Consider the following 15,606-nt stretch of genomic DNA (forward strand, 5'->3'; position numbering starts at 1 on the left):
GAAGGTCTCAGACGTTCCAGGCACTTGTTGAACTCTCGCAGCCTGGAAAGGAGTTCCAGAGAAGAGAAACGGTTCCCACGCCCTGTAGGTGCCTCCTTGTGGGACTGGCCCAGCCGCTATTTCACCGGCTCGTTTCCTTGCCTCCAGGACCTTTAGGCCCCGGGTCTCGGTGGGCTGGGGCCTTAGCAGGGCGTCTGGGAACTGGGGTTTAGATCACAAGCTGTTTCTGTAGGTAACGTCTTCATTTTGGGTGGGGGGTCACCGGATCGATTTCCTGAAAATTGCGTTTCTCCAACACAGGAGCTTATTTTCATGACATGAAGAAAGCAGGCAATATCGAGGTCTGGAGGAAATAATACAAATCCTCATCTTTCCTCCCTCATCCTCTTGTAAGTCCTCTACATTCCAGGAGGCTGTCAGCGTCAAGGTCGATCTTTATCCTTCCAGATTTCATGGACACAGGCACACATCTGACTGTTTTTTGTACCTGGGAGCTACTGATCCCAGCCCCTTCACTGGGTGTGGAACAGCTGGGCCGCAGGAGGGCACTCTCAGGCTGGGCCCATGGCCGTCTGCAGCTGCCACTTCCTTCAGCTCCATTGAAGGGACCCCAGATATCCCCCAGAAAGTGGCAGCCCAACTTCCCTTTCCTGCTGGTCTCCTTCGCGTCTGCCGCCCACCAGACTGGAGAAGCTAGGTCACAATAATAGTAACTGCTAAGCATTCTGCAGAGAAGGTACAAAGTGCTTCTAACCTGCATGTCTTAACCTTACCAATCTTTATGCCGCACAACCCTAGACTTATGGGTGAGGGGAGTTAATTAATTCCACCCAAAAGCCACATTCTCAGAAGCTGGGACTCAACCAAATTCAAGCTTGACTTGAAAGTTTGTCTTTTTGAGGGCACCCCTTCACTTCTGATGATCAAAGTGGCTACCACCCCACTTATGAGTCCAAACTCAGTTCTGCCCTTGGTTCTGACAACACAGCTTGTTCCTCTGTTCCATGACACGGGTCCCCTTTTCTCCTTTGTTCATTGGACTGACCATTCCAGCTCCTGTTTGTTTTTTTCTTCCTAGTTTTTGTTGTGGGGCCACACTAGGTAGTGCTCAGGACGTTATGCCCAGTAGTGCTGGGGGACTGTGCTGGCCAGGTATGGCACCCAGGGCTCCTGAGTGCAAAGCCTCCACTCCAGGCTTGTGAGTCATCTCTCTAGCCCTTTGTGGCTGCCTCCTTGAAAGTAACTGAGTCTGGTCCTTCATTGGCAACCCTGATTTCTCCTAAGACATTTACTTGAAACAAAAATACTTTCAAGTCTCAAGATCCAAATATAGTTCTCTCTGCCCACGCAATTTATTTATAAGCTCTGTGAGAACAGGAACTGAATTTTATTCACTTTCATGTCCTTGGAACTAATAGATCTGAAGTAAATGTGTAGATTGACCAAATCACTCAACACTACTGATCAGCTCTTGAAGATAACTGCACTGTCTGTGTATGAAACCAAGACTGATTTGGAATAAAGGTTCTTTGTCTCATCAGCCAGAGAACAAAAGCACTGGAGCAACACAAATTATGGCAGGTCTAAAGATGCGTACTCTGAAGGCTAGAGAAATAGTACAGTGAGTAAGGAGCTTGTCTTACACATGGTTGACCAGGACTCGATCCCTAGCACCTAATATGGTTCCCTGAGTTATGATCCCACCAGGAGTAATTCCTGAGTGCATGCAGAGCCAGGAGTACTGCCTAAGCACTGTGGGGTGTGGCCCTAAAATAAACAAACAAAACATGGGTGCTGGAGAGATAGGACAGGGGCTAAGACACTTGCTTTGCACATGGCCAACCCCAGTTTACTCCCTGTCACCACATATGGTTCCCCAAGAACTGCCAAGAATGATGCCTGAGTGCAGGGCCAGGAGTAACTTCTGAATGTATGGCCACCAGATCACGATCACGATCATCCCGTTGCTCGTCGATTGCCTTGAGCAGGCCCCAGTAACATCTCCTTCATCCTAGCCCTGAGATTTTAAAAAGTTCCATATTCAAGGTTCTTTCAGGTTTAGGAGAGTGAGACCCATCATTGTTACTGGCATTTGGCATATTGGGTATGCCACGGGGAGTTTGCCAGACTCTGCCGTGTGGGCAGGTGACATTCGGTAGCCTGCCAGGTTGTCCAAAGTAAGAATGAGATAATAAGACGTCGCGCGGCTGAAAAGATGTCCCATTTTTTATAGTTGCCAGATGTGGCCCAAAAAAGCAAAAGTAAATAAGCGAAATTAAATAAGTAAAATGAGTCCTGGGCCAGGGAGATATTGCAAAGGGTTAGAGCATGAAATCCTTGGTACGGTCCCTGACACTGCATGGTCCCCTGAACCCTACATGGAGTGATCTCTAAGCACCAAGTCAGAAGTAGCTGCCAAACTAATAAAACAAAAAAAATTCAGTGATCCCCAGCCCTGAGTTTGATCCCTGACATAGGAAAAGAAAAAAGAGCAATAGCACAGTGGGTAGGGCATTTGCCTTGCATGCAGCTGAACTGGCCAACCCAGGTTCGATTCCTCCGCCCCTCTCGGAGAGCCCGGTAAGTTACCGAGAGTATCTCGCCTGCATGGCAAAAGCCTGGCAAGCTCCCCGTGACATATTGGATATGCCAAACACAGTAACAAGTTACTGGGCCCACTCGAGCAAATCGATGAACAATGGGAGGACAGTGACGGTGACAAATTTCTTTTTGGGTCACACCCGGCTGTGCACAGGCTTTGTACTCAGAAATTACTCCTAGCAGTGCTCAGGGGACCATATGGTATGCTGGGAATCAAACCCAGGTTGGCTGTGTGCAAGACAAACGCCCTACCCACTGTGCTATCGCTCCAGCCCCCAGAAAAAATATTTTTGCTTTTTTTTTGGGGGGGGGGAATCACACCCGGTGATGCTCAGGGCTTATTCCTGGTTCTGCACTCAGGAATTATTCCTGGCGGTGCTCGGGGGACCATATGGGATGCCGGGGATCAAACCATGGTCAGCTGCGTGCAAGGCAAACACCCTAACCGCTGTGCTATAGCTCCCCTCCAGAAAAAATATTTTTAAAAAGAGAATCCGAGGGGCTGGAGAGATGGCAGTAGCATGTTTGCCTTGCAGGCAACTGACCCGAGTTTAATCCCTGGTATCCTATATGATCCTCTGAGCACTGCCATGATTCCTAGGGGGGCCAGGAGTAACCTCTGAGCACTGCTGGGTGTGGTCCTCTAAACAAACAAGAATCCTAGTTAGGGTCTGGAGTGACAATACAATGGGTAGGGCTTTTGCCTTGCACACAGTTGCAATCCCTGACACAGATGCAATCCCTGACACCCCATATGGTTCCCTGATCATTGCCAGGAATGATCCCTGAGCACAGAGCCAGGAGTAAGCACTGAGCACTGCCAGAAATGACTGCCTACAGAAAAGAAAATTCTAGGTGGATCAGGAGACATAGTACAGTGAGTAAGATGCTTTCCTTGCAAGCAGCTGACCTGGATTTGATCCCAAGGAACCCATATGATCCCCTGGGCAATGCCAAAAATGATTTCTGAGTGCAGAGCCAGAAATAACCTCTGAGTATTGGTGGGTGTAGCCCCCACCAAAAAATAAATAAAAAAGAATCTTAGTTAAATGGCATTGATAGGGTTAATACTGGAATTAAAAAGCAAACAAGAATAAATTGGACAAGATAACTTATCCTATTTCTTACTCTATCTCTTGGGATTCTTGGTTGAAAATGACCCGATGCTTTCAATCTGGAGATGCTGGGGCCAGGGAGCACCTCCTGGAGCCACCTGCTCTCAGCCCCTGCCAGCAGTCCCTGAGCATCATGGGATGTGGCCTCAAGAAAAGCAAACTTTGGAGAGTCCATTTCAATCTTCTATTTTAAGATTCCTCGTTTTAACGGCTGGATATTAACTATTACATTGAGTACCTTTTTAAAAATGGAGGGGGGATTTTGGGCTACACTGACGCTGGGGGCTACTTCTGGCTGAAAGTGAGGGATTGCTCCTGGCAGTGTTCAGGGGACCATGTGGTGCTAAGGATTGAGCCAGATTTTGTTGCACACAGGGCAAGCATCTTATCCCATCATATCTCTCTGGCCTCATCATTAAGTATTTTAAACATATCAAACCAAGTGCACTAATGCAGTGAACTCTAAGATGCAGAATGCTACTGGTGGAGGGATGGGTGTTGGAATACTGTATGCCTGAAATCCAATCATAAACAGTTAAGGGTCTATCTCACAGTGATTTAACAAAAAGTTTTTTTTTTAAAAGATGCAGAATGCTGAGGTGCTAATCCTACCTAGATAGTTACTATTTATGTAACTCTGGGCAAGATTTCTATGCCCTCTTTTACTCCATTTTCTCATCCATAAAATAGGCATGATATTAATCCCCTACTCCCAGAATAGGTATATTGAGTTAATATTTGTGAAGCTTTTGTTTGTTTTGGGCTACTGCCAGTGGTGGTCAGGGGCTACTTCCAGCTCAGTACAGAGGGGCTTGGGGAGTTCCTGGCAAAGCTATCCAGGCTCCTGAAAACAAAGTCTGCATACAAGCCCATTGTGCTATCTCCCTGGGCCTTTAAAATGATAGCTGGATGGGGGGAGGGGCGGGAGCAATAGTACAGCAGGTAGTGTATTTGCCTTGCATCTGGTCAACCTGGGTTTGATTCTCAGCATCCCATATGGTCCCCCAAGCATGCCAAGGGGTGATTCTGGAGTGTAGGACTAGGAGTAATCCCTGAGCACAAAAGGGTGAGGCCTCAAAATAAAATACTTAAAAAAATATATTATTATAGCTAAGGCTAGAGAGATGATAGTACAACAGATAAGGCACTTGCCTTGCATGAAGGGGACCTAGGTTTGATCCCTGGCACCACATTTATCCCAAGCACACCCAGGAGTGATCCCTGAGCACAGAGTCAGTAGCTGGGGCCAGGGACATAGTACAGAGGCTAAGGCATTTGCCTAGTGTGCAGGTTTTAATAACCACACCCCAATACTCATACTACCAGGAGTGACTCGAGCACAGAGTCAGAGGCACTGTAGCACTGTCCTCCTGTTGTTCATCGATTTGCTTGAGCAGGCACCAGTAACGTCTCCATTGTGAGACTTGTTACTGTTTTTGGCATATCAAATACGCCATGGGGAGCTTGGCAGGCTCTGCCATGCGGGCAGAATACTCTCAGTAGCATGCTGAGAGGGACGAAGGAATCAAACCCAGGTTGGCCACGTGCAAGGCAAGCGCCCTACCTGCTGTGCTATCACTCCAATTCAGTCAGAGGCAAGAATAAATAATCTCTGAGCACCAAGAGACATGGCCCTAATTTCCTCCACCAAAAACACAAGCAAACAAAAAGACCAAAAACAACTCTATATCTAGCACACTGTAAATGCTATATAAAAATCACCAAGGAAGTTAAAAACAAAAACAAAAACACTAAAAACTTAACACTTCACCTTTCCCCCTAACTAGTGCACTGTTACTGTCACTGTCCTCCTGTTGTTCATCAATTTGCTCGAGTGGGCCCAATAACGTCTCCATTGTGAGACTTAGTTGTTACTGTGCTTGGCATATTGAATATGCCACAGGTAGCTTGCCAGGCTTTGTCGTGCGGGCGAGATACTCTCGGTAGCTTGCCGGGCTCTCCAAGAGGAGCAGAGGAATCGAACCTGGCTCGGGTGGCCAGCCACATGCAAGGCAAACGGCCTACCGCTGTGCTATCACTCCAGCCCCCTAACTAGTGGAGAAAAAAAAATGGGGAAAGAAGCAAGTTTTGTGCCTTCCTGAAACTAGAAATCAAGTTTCAGTTCCAAAAGTGTTGTGTATTCATTCAGCCCTATTATGTGCTGGAACTGTCCATGAATCAGATACAATCTCTGCCCTAACAGGGCTTTCAGTATGGTTAGCAATGGTCTCCCTGATGCACTGGGTTTTTGTTTTGTTTTGGGGAGGAGGAATTAGGGTTCAGGGGCTATTCCTGGCTCTGTGCTCAGGGGCCCATACATGGTAGAGGGAATTTGAACCAGGAGGGGCTGAAGATATGGAAAATCAGATAAGGCATTTGCTTTCCACGTAGCGGACTAAGGTTAGATCCCCACATCATATGGTTGCCTACCTGAAGCCTTGTGCTATCTTCTCTCAGGTCCTCTAACATGGTTTTCTTTTTTTCTGGGGTATGGGAGGGGCACATCCAGTGGTGCTCAGGGATCACTCCTGGCAGGGCTGGGGAGGCAGTTCTCCTTCTCCCATTTCCCCCAGTCCTTCATTGATCCTCACTGTCAGCTGGCCTGGGATGGCAACTCTCAGCTACTGAATGCTCATGCTCCGGTCCCGCATGCCCACACTTTTTGAACTCACAGCTGGGTGGGTGGATATCTAAAGGTAAGGACTGCAGAGGTGGACCCCCCTTACAGAAGTGAGTGGGATATTAGGTTTCAGGGTACTGTGGACTTAAGAATCCTAGCCCTGTCCCCTCACTCAAAGGAGAGTGGGATAGCAGATATGAGAAGCTGGGTATAGGTCAGAGCCAGCAGCATGCATGGCAAGACTGTATCTGTCTGTATCTGTCTCCCCTCTACTACACTGTTCAGGGGGGTTTTGGTTCGTTTTGGGGTCGCACCTGGCCATGCTCAGGGATTACTCCTGGCTTTGCACTCAAGGATCCTCCTGGCCAACTGGGGGAAAGCATATGAGATGTCGGGATTAATCCCAAATCAGCTGTACTGCAAGGCAAGCGCCTTACCCACTATACTACGGCTCTGTTCTCTCTACGACATTGTTTTTACAAATCAGAAACAAGCCCAGTGAAGTGTCTTGTCAAAGCAACACAACTGAACAAGGGTGGGAGCAGGGGGGCCCAGGAGTGGCTGAGTAGTAGGGCACATGCTGTGCACGTAGAGGACCTGGGCTCCATGCCCGGCCGAGTGAAAAAAAAAAAAAGGAAAAATAAAATTACACCGCGGGATCAGAAGCTGTCTTCCCACAATGTCCTTACCCTTCTCAGTGCCCCAGCTCCGAAGCTCCCTTGCTTACGTCACCTCCCCCTTTGCAGGCAGGCAGTGCTGCTCCCTCCCCGCCCTGGAGCCCTGGGGCCCGGGAAATGCGGGAATCCAGTCGAGAGACTGGAATCTTGAACCTTACTCTGTGAATTTAAGAACTGCTCCAATTTCCTCCCCGCATTAACTCTTCACTGGCCGGAGACAAGGAGGCCACAGGGAAAAAAGGGGGCGTGGGTGGCGGGGAGCGTGGCCTCAGCGAGGAGCCGGAGCCGAGTCTCCGCCCCACTCCGGAGCAGCGGCGGCGGCGCAGCGGAGACAGATGGGGAGCCACCTGTCAGAGGGCTGGGGGCGGGGGCCCCGGCCGCCCAGGCCTCGGGACCGGAGCGCCGCTGGGCGCACGCTCAGAGCCAGCTGCTGGCGGGAGGCCGGAGCTGATGATCTGCGACCCGGGGACTGACGGCTCAGGAGGGCAAGGTGGTCCCGGAGTGGGGCAGAGTCACGGGCGGTGGAGGATCCTGGAGGTGACGGCAAGGAGAGGACGCGATGGCCAGGCGCCGCGGCTGAGGCGGGCGCGGACGGGCGCGAGCGGACAGCGCGTCTGGGCTGCAGGCTGCGCGCGGCGGGGCGGGGGCGGGCGTCGGGGGACGATGCCATGTCTCGCGAGCCGCCCCCGCGCAAGGACATCCCCCGCAACCTCAGCTTCATCGCGGCTCTGACGGAGCGTGCTTACTACCGCAGCCAGAGGCCCAGCCTGGAGGAGGAGCCGGAGGAGGAGCCTGGCGAGGGCGGGACGCGGCTCGGGGCCCGGTCCCGCGCTCACGCGCCGAGTCGCGGCCGCCGGGCTCGTTCTGCGCCCGCCGGGGGCGACGGCGGCGGCGGCGGCGGCGGCGGGGGAGGCGGCGCCCGGGCGGCCCGCAGCCCGGACACCCGCAAAAGAGTGCGTTTCGCCGACGCGCTGGGGCTGGAGCTGGCCGTTGTGCGCCGCTTCCGGCCCGGAGAGCTCCCCCGGGTGCCCCGCCACGTGCAGATCCAGCTGCAGAGGGACGCCCTCCGCCACTTCGCACCTTGCCAACCCCGCACCCGGGGCCTCCAGGTAGGCGGCACGGGCGCGCCCCTTGCTCGAGGCTTCCCCCACCCGAGCGCAGTGGGAATGTGGGACCAGACTTGTCCAGAAACATGCCTCTCTGTGCCCAACCCAAGACTTGCCCTTGCCCTTTGGGGGGGAGGAAGCTCCCAGTCCGTGAGTGGTTCTTCTATAGCCATTTTCCCAGCTGGGCCCACGCTTGACGGCCGGGATGCCGCGGCCAGCTTCTGATTGGCCCAGCGTCTCGCTGACCCCGCCCTCTTCTCGCCCCTTTGGCGGCCGGACGCCGTGTCCAGCCTGATTGGCCCACCGTCTCATTCTGACCCCACCCTCCCCTCGCGACTGGCGGCCGGGACGCCGCGGTCAGCCTCTGATTGGCCCAGCGTCTCTGACCCCGCCCTCTCCTCGTCCCTGGGCTGCCGGACGCCGAAGTCAGCCTCTGATTGGTTCAGCGTCTCGTTCTGACCCCGCCCTCTCCTCGCCCCTTGACGGCCGGGTCGCCGCGTTCAGCCTCTGATTGGCCAGTGCCTCTGTGCCGCCTTCTTCCCCGCCCCCTGACGGCGGCTCCTCCTTTTCCCTCCCTCCCCTCCCCTCCGCAGGAGGCGCGCGCGGCCCTGGAGCCGGCCAGCGAGCCCGACTTCGCCGCCCGCTTGCAGGCTCAGCGCATCTGCCTGGAACGCGCCGAGGCGGGCCCGCTGGGCGTGGCAGGGAGCGCGCGCGTGCTGGACCTGGCCTACGAGAAGCGCGTGAGCGTGCGCTGGAGCGCCGACGGCTGGCGGAGTCAGCGCGAGGCGCCCGCCGCCTACGCCGGCCCCGCCCCGCCCCCGCCGCGCGCCGACCGCTTCGCTTTCCGCCTGCCCGCGCCGCCCGTCGGGGGCGCCCTGCTCTTCGCCTTACGCTACCGCGTCACCGGCCTCGAATTCTGGGACAACAACGGCGGCCGCGACTACGCTCTCCGTGGGCCCGAGCACCCGGGCAGTGGCGGCGCCCCGGAGCCCCAGGGCTGGATCCATTTTATCTAAGACCCCCGCCCCCACAGCACCACCTCACCCCAGCGATCGCGGGGTACCGACGCCCGAGGCACCCAGGGCTGGGGGAACCCGAAGATGTGTCCGGAAGGGGAATAGGCGAAACCGAGATGGGCGGGGAGCTGTTGGAGGAGTCCGAGAGGAGGAGGGAGAGGGGGCTGGGGGAGGGGGGCGTCCCGAAGGGGCGTGGGCGCAGTGTGCGGAGGTGCAGGAGATTGAGGTGGGTTGCACTTGGGATTCCTCCCGGGCTTTGCAGAGCCCCGGGGAGCTGAGATCCGAGCAGAAGGGGTAGCGGGTGGGGGAATGACAGTGACCTCGAGGGTGTCTGTGGGCCCCGGGGGAGAGTGGCAGGCCCGTCAGACCCAGCCAGGATGGTCCTGGTTAAGGCGCTTCTTTGGGACTGAGGCAGGCTCCAGTGGGAAGTAAGGGTGTTCATTTGATGACCGTTGGATTGCTGGCTCATTGCCCTTTCTTACGGGCTTTTACCACCTGCGGGCCCGCAGCTCGCTCATCTTAGCTTTAAACTTGACCTTAATTGCCTTGCTCACATCCCAGGAACTTGGCCCTTACTCCTAAGCCTGGCATTATGACAGGACTCCCTTGTCACTTTGGAGTCTCCAGGACTGGCTGAGGGAGCTCCTTCCTCTAGCCGGGAGGCAGTCTTGGGGATTAAAATGAAGGGGAAACCAACTCCAGGCCTCTCTTTGTAGCTAGACCATTAAGCTGGCCTAAGGGGTTGATACACTCAGGGGCTTCCAGAAAAAAATGCCAACTTTACCTTTCTGGAGTGCCTTTCAATGACCTCTAAGCACTTTATGAATTTGTCAAGGGATAATAGTTTATAAGAATTGCCATCCTTTCTGCCTCAGAAAAGGATTACTGATAAGCTGCATACCTTTGGGCCAGTTCATTTCATTTCTTCAGGACCATTTTCTCTCTGGGAAGTTGTTATTAAGTGATGTCTAGTGTCCCTTTCTGGCTTTGGCATTTCTGCAGTTGAGAAGTTGCATTCATCCTCTTATGCTAGGAGTGTTACAGTTCAGAGCATTGCACCCCAAGTGCCTGGTTGGGGTTGAAGACAGGTCCTCCAGATTTGGAGTCTGATGTTCCACAATCCAGGAAGCATCCCATCAAGAGCTAGAGCCTCAGTCTAGGGCCTCTCAAACCATAGCTCATCCTCTGTCCCTGGCCTGGCTTTTCTCTCTTGCCTCCCAAACTTCCAGGCTAGGTGCTTTCAGCTCTGGGGGAGGTATATGTCTCTGTTGGGGAATGTATATTTATTTATTTTTTGCTTTTTGGGTCACACCTGGCAATGTACAAGGGTTATTTCTGGCTCTACGCTCAGGAATTACTCCTGGTGGTGTTCAGGGGACCATAAGGGATGCTGGGAATCGTACCTGGTTGACTGCATGCAAGGCAAATGCCCTACCTGCTGTGATATTACTCCAGCCCCCAGTTTTGGATGTATAAAGGGGAAAAAAAGGATAAAAGGAAACTGTTTTCTCGAGAATAATGCATTATGGGTATAAGAAATGGAAAATATTCCAAGAATCAGTTTGACCATTCTCTTACCCATTCATGTTCATATCTTTTTATCTCCCTAACCTTTACCTGAGAAAGCGGCATTTTCCCACTCCTGAGCTCTGCATACCCTTTCCTTTTCCCTCTCATCACTCTCGCTTTTCTTAAAGTATTTAGGGTTCTACCTTTTCTGTTTCTTTGGGCCACATCCGGCAGTGCTCAGGCTTTACTCCTGACAGTGTTTGGGGGACCATATGGGATACCAGGAATTGAACCCAAGTCATCTATGTGCAAACTCACTGTACTATCGCTCTGGCCTCCTTACCTTCAATCTTCTGTTTCCCTTGTCCCCCTTTTCATTCCTGTGATCTCTGTTTCTTTTTCCTCTAGAAAGGGTCTATAACCTACTTCTTTTCCTCAAGGATTATGGTTGATCCACCTTCCTCCCTTAGGCTCCTTGACAATCCTCTAAAAGGGAGAACAAGGGGTTCTGATGCTATTAATGAAGAAGGATCTCCCGGGAAAAGCAGCTCCCTGCACCCTGCTTCCTAATCACTGAGCCAGCAAGAGACCACATCCATAGCTGTATATGCATTCACAGTAGAGGGTGTGAGGCACCCAAAGTCTTAATCTTTGGAAGAAAGATAACTGAAAAGATCCCTGAATTCTCATTCACATGTCCATTTAAACATCATCCCTAGATGTTACAGAAAACAAAACCATGCAGGTGTTTTTTGTTTTTTTAGGTCACACCTGGCAGTGCTCAGAGGTTTCTGCTGGCTCTGCACTCAGGAATTACTCCTGGCAGTGCTCTGGGGACCGTATTGGATGCCGGGCGTTGAATCCAGGTCGGCCATGTGTAAGGCAAATGCCCTACCTGTTGTACTATCTCTTCAGCCCTAAAACCACGCTTCTTTTGGATCTCCTTCAGGTCAAAATTCTAGCAGAGTGAAAAGGGAAACTACTGAAAAGCCAACAATGTGTGTTGTGCTGTGTTTGTTTTGGGGACCACCCCATCATACATGGGTTATTCCTGGCTCTGTGCTCAGGAATCATTCTGCAAATATTTGGGGGACCATATGGGGTATTGGGAATCAAAGCCAGGTCAGCTGCATACAAGGAAAGCAAGCGCTCTACCTGGTTGTGCTCGATCCAGCTCCTGAGCAGTTGGTGCACATAGTAATCTTTTGCTTAATGTATATGCATAACTGTTAGATCAAGCTAACTATGGTGATAGCTTAAAAAAAATCCTGTCATTTGTTCACCATCTCAGTTTATAAAACAGCAGGACTAGTATTTTGAGCATGAGAAATCTGCAAAGCCTTTGTGCTGTTAAAACATTTTAAAGCAGTTGAAGGGGGGCTGGAGTGATAGCACAGTGGGTAGGGTGTTTACCTTGCATGCGGCCCGACCCGGGTTCGATTCCCAGCATCCCATATGGTCCCCCAAGCACAGCCAGGAGTAATTCCTGAGTGCATGAACCAGGAGTGACCCTTGTACATCACTGGGTGTGACCCAAAAAGTAAAAACAGTTGAAGGGCCAGAATGAGTTTAGTGGGTAGGGCATTTGCCTCGCACACGCCAATCCCAGTTTGTTCCTCAACACCCCGTATGATACCCCAAGCCCACCAGGGCTGATCCATGAGTACGGAGCCAGGAATCCACAAGAGTCTCTTGATAAGAAAAGCCCTTGGTTCCTAATGGTGCACTGCCTTCCCCTCCTTCCAGTCTCCAGAACTGGCTTGACTTAGAAGGCAAAGCACTGAGGCCCTCACACTTCATCGGCTCCTCTCAGGACCTCGCTGCTGTCTCTTGTGCCAGCGTCCTGACTGCAGGAGCAGCTAGGGACCACACCGCCTTCCTGCCAAAGAACTTGGTAATTTCATCTGTGGGGATTCCCCTCCCTGCTCTCCCCACTCCCCAAACAGGCCAGTTCCTTAAAAGTTTTCCCTGGGTGTTCCATGCTTGGCCCTCTCAGGGAGCACTGGTATTTGCTAGATATATAAATGTAAACCGTGTGAGTTCAGGCAATCAAGACTATTCACTGTTAGTTGAGCTCTTCTCTGAAAAGGACCAATTGTCGGGCCAAAGTGATGGCACAGCAGATAGAACATTTTCCTGTATGCAGCTGACTTGGGTTCAATCCCTGACACCCCATATGGTCCCCTGAGCACCACCAAGAGTAATTCCTAAACACAAAGCCAGGAGTAAGTGGAGCATGCTGTAGCCCCCCCTCCCCCTGCCCCCCCCCAAAAAAAACCCTAATGTACTAATTGTTGACCCATGCCCCATTCTCAGCTTTATGAAACCCACACAAGTCTTCTGGTTCTTCCCATATAGGGCTGCCCTATGTCCTAGCGGGGAATGGATAGTCTAACCTGGCTGGAAAACACTTGGGGTTTGGTGCCATCTTTAAGCACTGAGGCGGGCATTTCCCTACAAAGATCATTGGTTGTATGAATGTAGCAACAAACACTTGAGCCCTCATTTGGGAGGTATGGTCAGGTCTTTGAAGCAACACAGGAACACTGGCCCTTTGCTTTCATCCAGAGCCCAGGTATCTTCCTATGCCATCCTGTCACAGCCTTCCTCCTATTCCGTTGTTCCTCTGTGAATGTAGCTCATCATCTTCATAACAAGCCCTAACTCATGTTTCACTGGAGTTGCTCTGGATCCTTGCAATCCGCAGGTCTTGGAGGCCTGAAAAGGCTTTTCTTTAGGTACCACTGGCTCCAGACTCCTCTACAGATAATGAGCCCACAGGTAGAGAGGTGATAAGTGATTGGGCAAGGGCAGAAACTGTTGCTGCAGCTTGAGATGGAGCTTACACCCAGGCCACTGGACCACATCCTATACTCCAGCTAGTAAACAGGCCCCCTACACATGGATTCTCCGCAAGAGAGAAAACAGTAGAAATGTTTTATTTTCTTGTACTAATTCCTGTTCCCTTCCTCATATAGGCATAGAGAGAAACAAAGGGGACTTGGAATTTTTCCTGTACTCCCAGCGGTGGTACTCCCTTTTGGTGATCCTGCTAAACAGGTGATGTTAAAAAGAGAATAGGGGTCCAAGCCTATTCAGTGGTATAGTGAATAGGGTGCTTACCTTATGTGTGGCCAACCTGGGTTTGATCCCCAACACCTCCTATGGGCCTCTGAGAAACAGAAGTAAGACCTGAGCACTGCCAGGTGCGGTCCAAAAACCAAAACAGGTAAAAATGGAATACGCTACCCGTGCAATGAGAGGAAAGGAAAGTGCTGTGTGAGCTGTTCTCCAGAACTCTGATACTTATCAGGCTGTCCTGGAACCTCCCCACCCCTTCACCGTGTATCCATGTTGGCGGGGAAGAAAATCCACTAGTCTAGTGCCTCACTTGCGCTTCATCATGCAGCTGCCTTCCAGTCCGGACACACGTCATCAAAATAAAGCTGAAACTTGAAAGTAAAAGATGGTGAGAGTGGTGTTGGTTCTGGGCTGAGGGTGGCAAGAGACCAGAGGCAAGATTCATCTCCCACCCCCATTTTATAGTCCTATCCCTTTATAGACGAGACGGAGGCAGCCAGAGCGATGGTAGCAGAATGGCCTTGCACGTGACTGACCCGGGTCCAATCCCCGGCTTCCTACATAGTCAGGAGTAATTCCTGATCAGAGAGTCGGGAGTGATCCCTGAGCATCAAATTAATAAAGATAAGGCTGGAGTTCTCTAGCTAGGCAAAAATTGGTTGGGAAGATAGAGGGATTGGACAGCCTTTGCAGAAGACACCACGATAGGCTCTCAGCAGCTCTTCCTCCACAACAGGGGAAGTTGCCAGATCCCAGCATGTTCCCTGGTACAGTTGCCTGGTACCAGCAGCTGCTGGTGCAGTGAGAGGGGAACAATTGAGTCAAACCCATTTCTTCTTATGGGATGCTCGTAAAGAGGCCATCCAAGTTATATTTTACTCCTTATGCACTGAAGGGAAGGACAAAACTTTTTTCCTATTCAAGGAAGACCCTAAAGCAAAGGACAAGAAACATGTTAGAAAGGCAAGGCCCTCTGTCTTATCTAGAATGGAGTAACAGAAATAGGTCCCTCATGACATCATAATGGCCAAGCTGTGATGTCACTGCATAGTGCTCAAGCTTCCCTGTGTACTGTGAACCCTGATGTGAACGGTAAAGTCAGCATGCGGAGCAGACACCCAAGGAGAGGTAAGTGGGGCTTTCCAAGGGGGTTCTCCCTGGCTCGAGTCCTGGGGACCTTAAATGTCCTTCAAGACTTCCCATGTGCTCATACTGGTAGGTTGGTTTGTCCAAAAACTTTCCACATCCTCTCATCACAGCTTTCAGCACCTCATGTCTTCAATACTTGCAGTTGTGGTTGGTGTCACCCTTTAATTACAGAACTTCTAAGGAAACAGCACTGGAGCCATCTGCCCCGAAATCTTGCAGAAATTCACAGCAGTCAGTCCCAGGAGTAGATACAAGTATTGAGGTGTCAGAAGCATAAAAATTCTAAAGCCTTTTTATTTACTTTCGGGTTGGGGACCATACACAGCAGTGCTCAGGACTTACTCCTGGCTCTGTGCTCAGAGTATACTTCTGGTGAGTCAGGTCAGGGTTACGGACATTGAACTTGGGTGCAAGGCAAGTGCCTCACCTATGGTACTGTTTCTCTGGCCCCACAGGCGCATTTAGTTTTGGATTTGAGGCCATATCTGACAGTGCTCAGGACTTAACTTCTGGTCCTGGGTTTACTTTGACTCAGGGTTCCTTTGGGGACTCTGAGGGATTATATGGGGTGCCAGGGATTGTGCAAGGCCAGGTGACTTACCTGCTCTACTAGTTCTCTGCCCTGGAGCCCTTTTAAAGAAATATTAAGCACAAAAATGAATATTTAGCAATAGGGTAGGGAAGTGTGTATCTGATTCAAGCAAACCAAAAGAGAGGCAAAAGTTTCCCCCC

General features: G+C 51.5%; 1 protein-coding gene across 1 annotated transcript; it reads left to right on the top strand.

Annotated features, from left to right (window-relative positions):
* Positions 1-7,413: 7,413 nt before the first annotated feature.
* Positions 7,414-9,160, top strand: PPP1R3E (protein phosphatase 1 regulatory subunit 3E). The gene is made up of 2 exons (XM_056134208.1): positions 7,414-8,122; positions 8,713-9,160. The coding sequence occupies exons 1-2, from the start codon at positions 7,682-7,684 to the stop codon at positions 9,133-9,135; spliced, it is 864 nt and encodes a 287-aa protein (XP_055990183.1). The 5' UTR covers positions 7,414-7,681; the 3' UTR covers positions 9,136-9,160.
* Positions 9,161-15,606: the final 6,446 nt, after the last annotated feature.

This window comes from Sorex fumeus, unplaced genomic scaffold, assembly GCF_029834395.1.
Source record: "Sorex fumeus unplaced genomic scaffold, SorFum_2.1 ptg000098l, whole genome shotgun sequence".
In the NCBI taxonomy this organism is placed as follows: domain Eukaryota; kingdom Metazoa; phylum Chordata; class Mammalia; order Eulipotyphla; family Soricidae; genus Sorex; species Sorex fumeus.

What these genes read in the sequence shown, in the direction of transcription:
- PPP1R3E (XM_056134208.1), top strand. Translation starts at nt 7,682, where the DNA reads ATGTCTCGCGAGCCGCCCCCGCGCAAGGACATCCCCCGCAACCTCAGC. An exon ending in CCCGCACCCGGGGCCTCCAG is followed by an intron (nt 8,123 to 8,712) that starts GTAGGCGGCACG and finishes TCCCCTCCGCAG; the next exon opens with GAGGCGCGCGCGGCCCTGGA.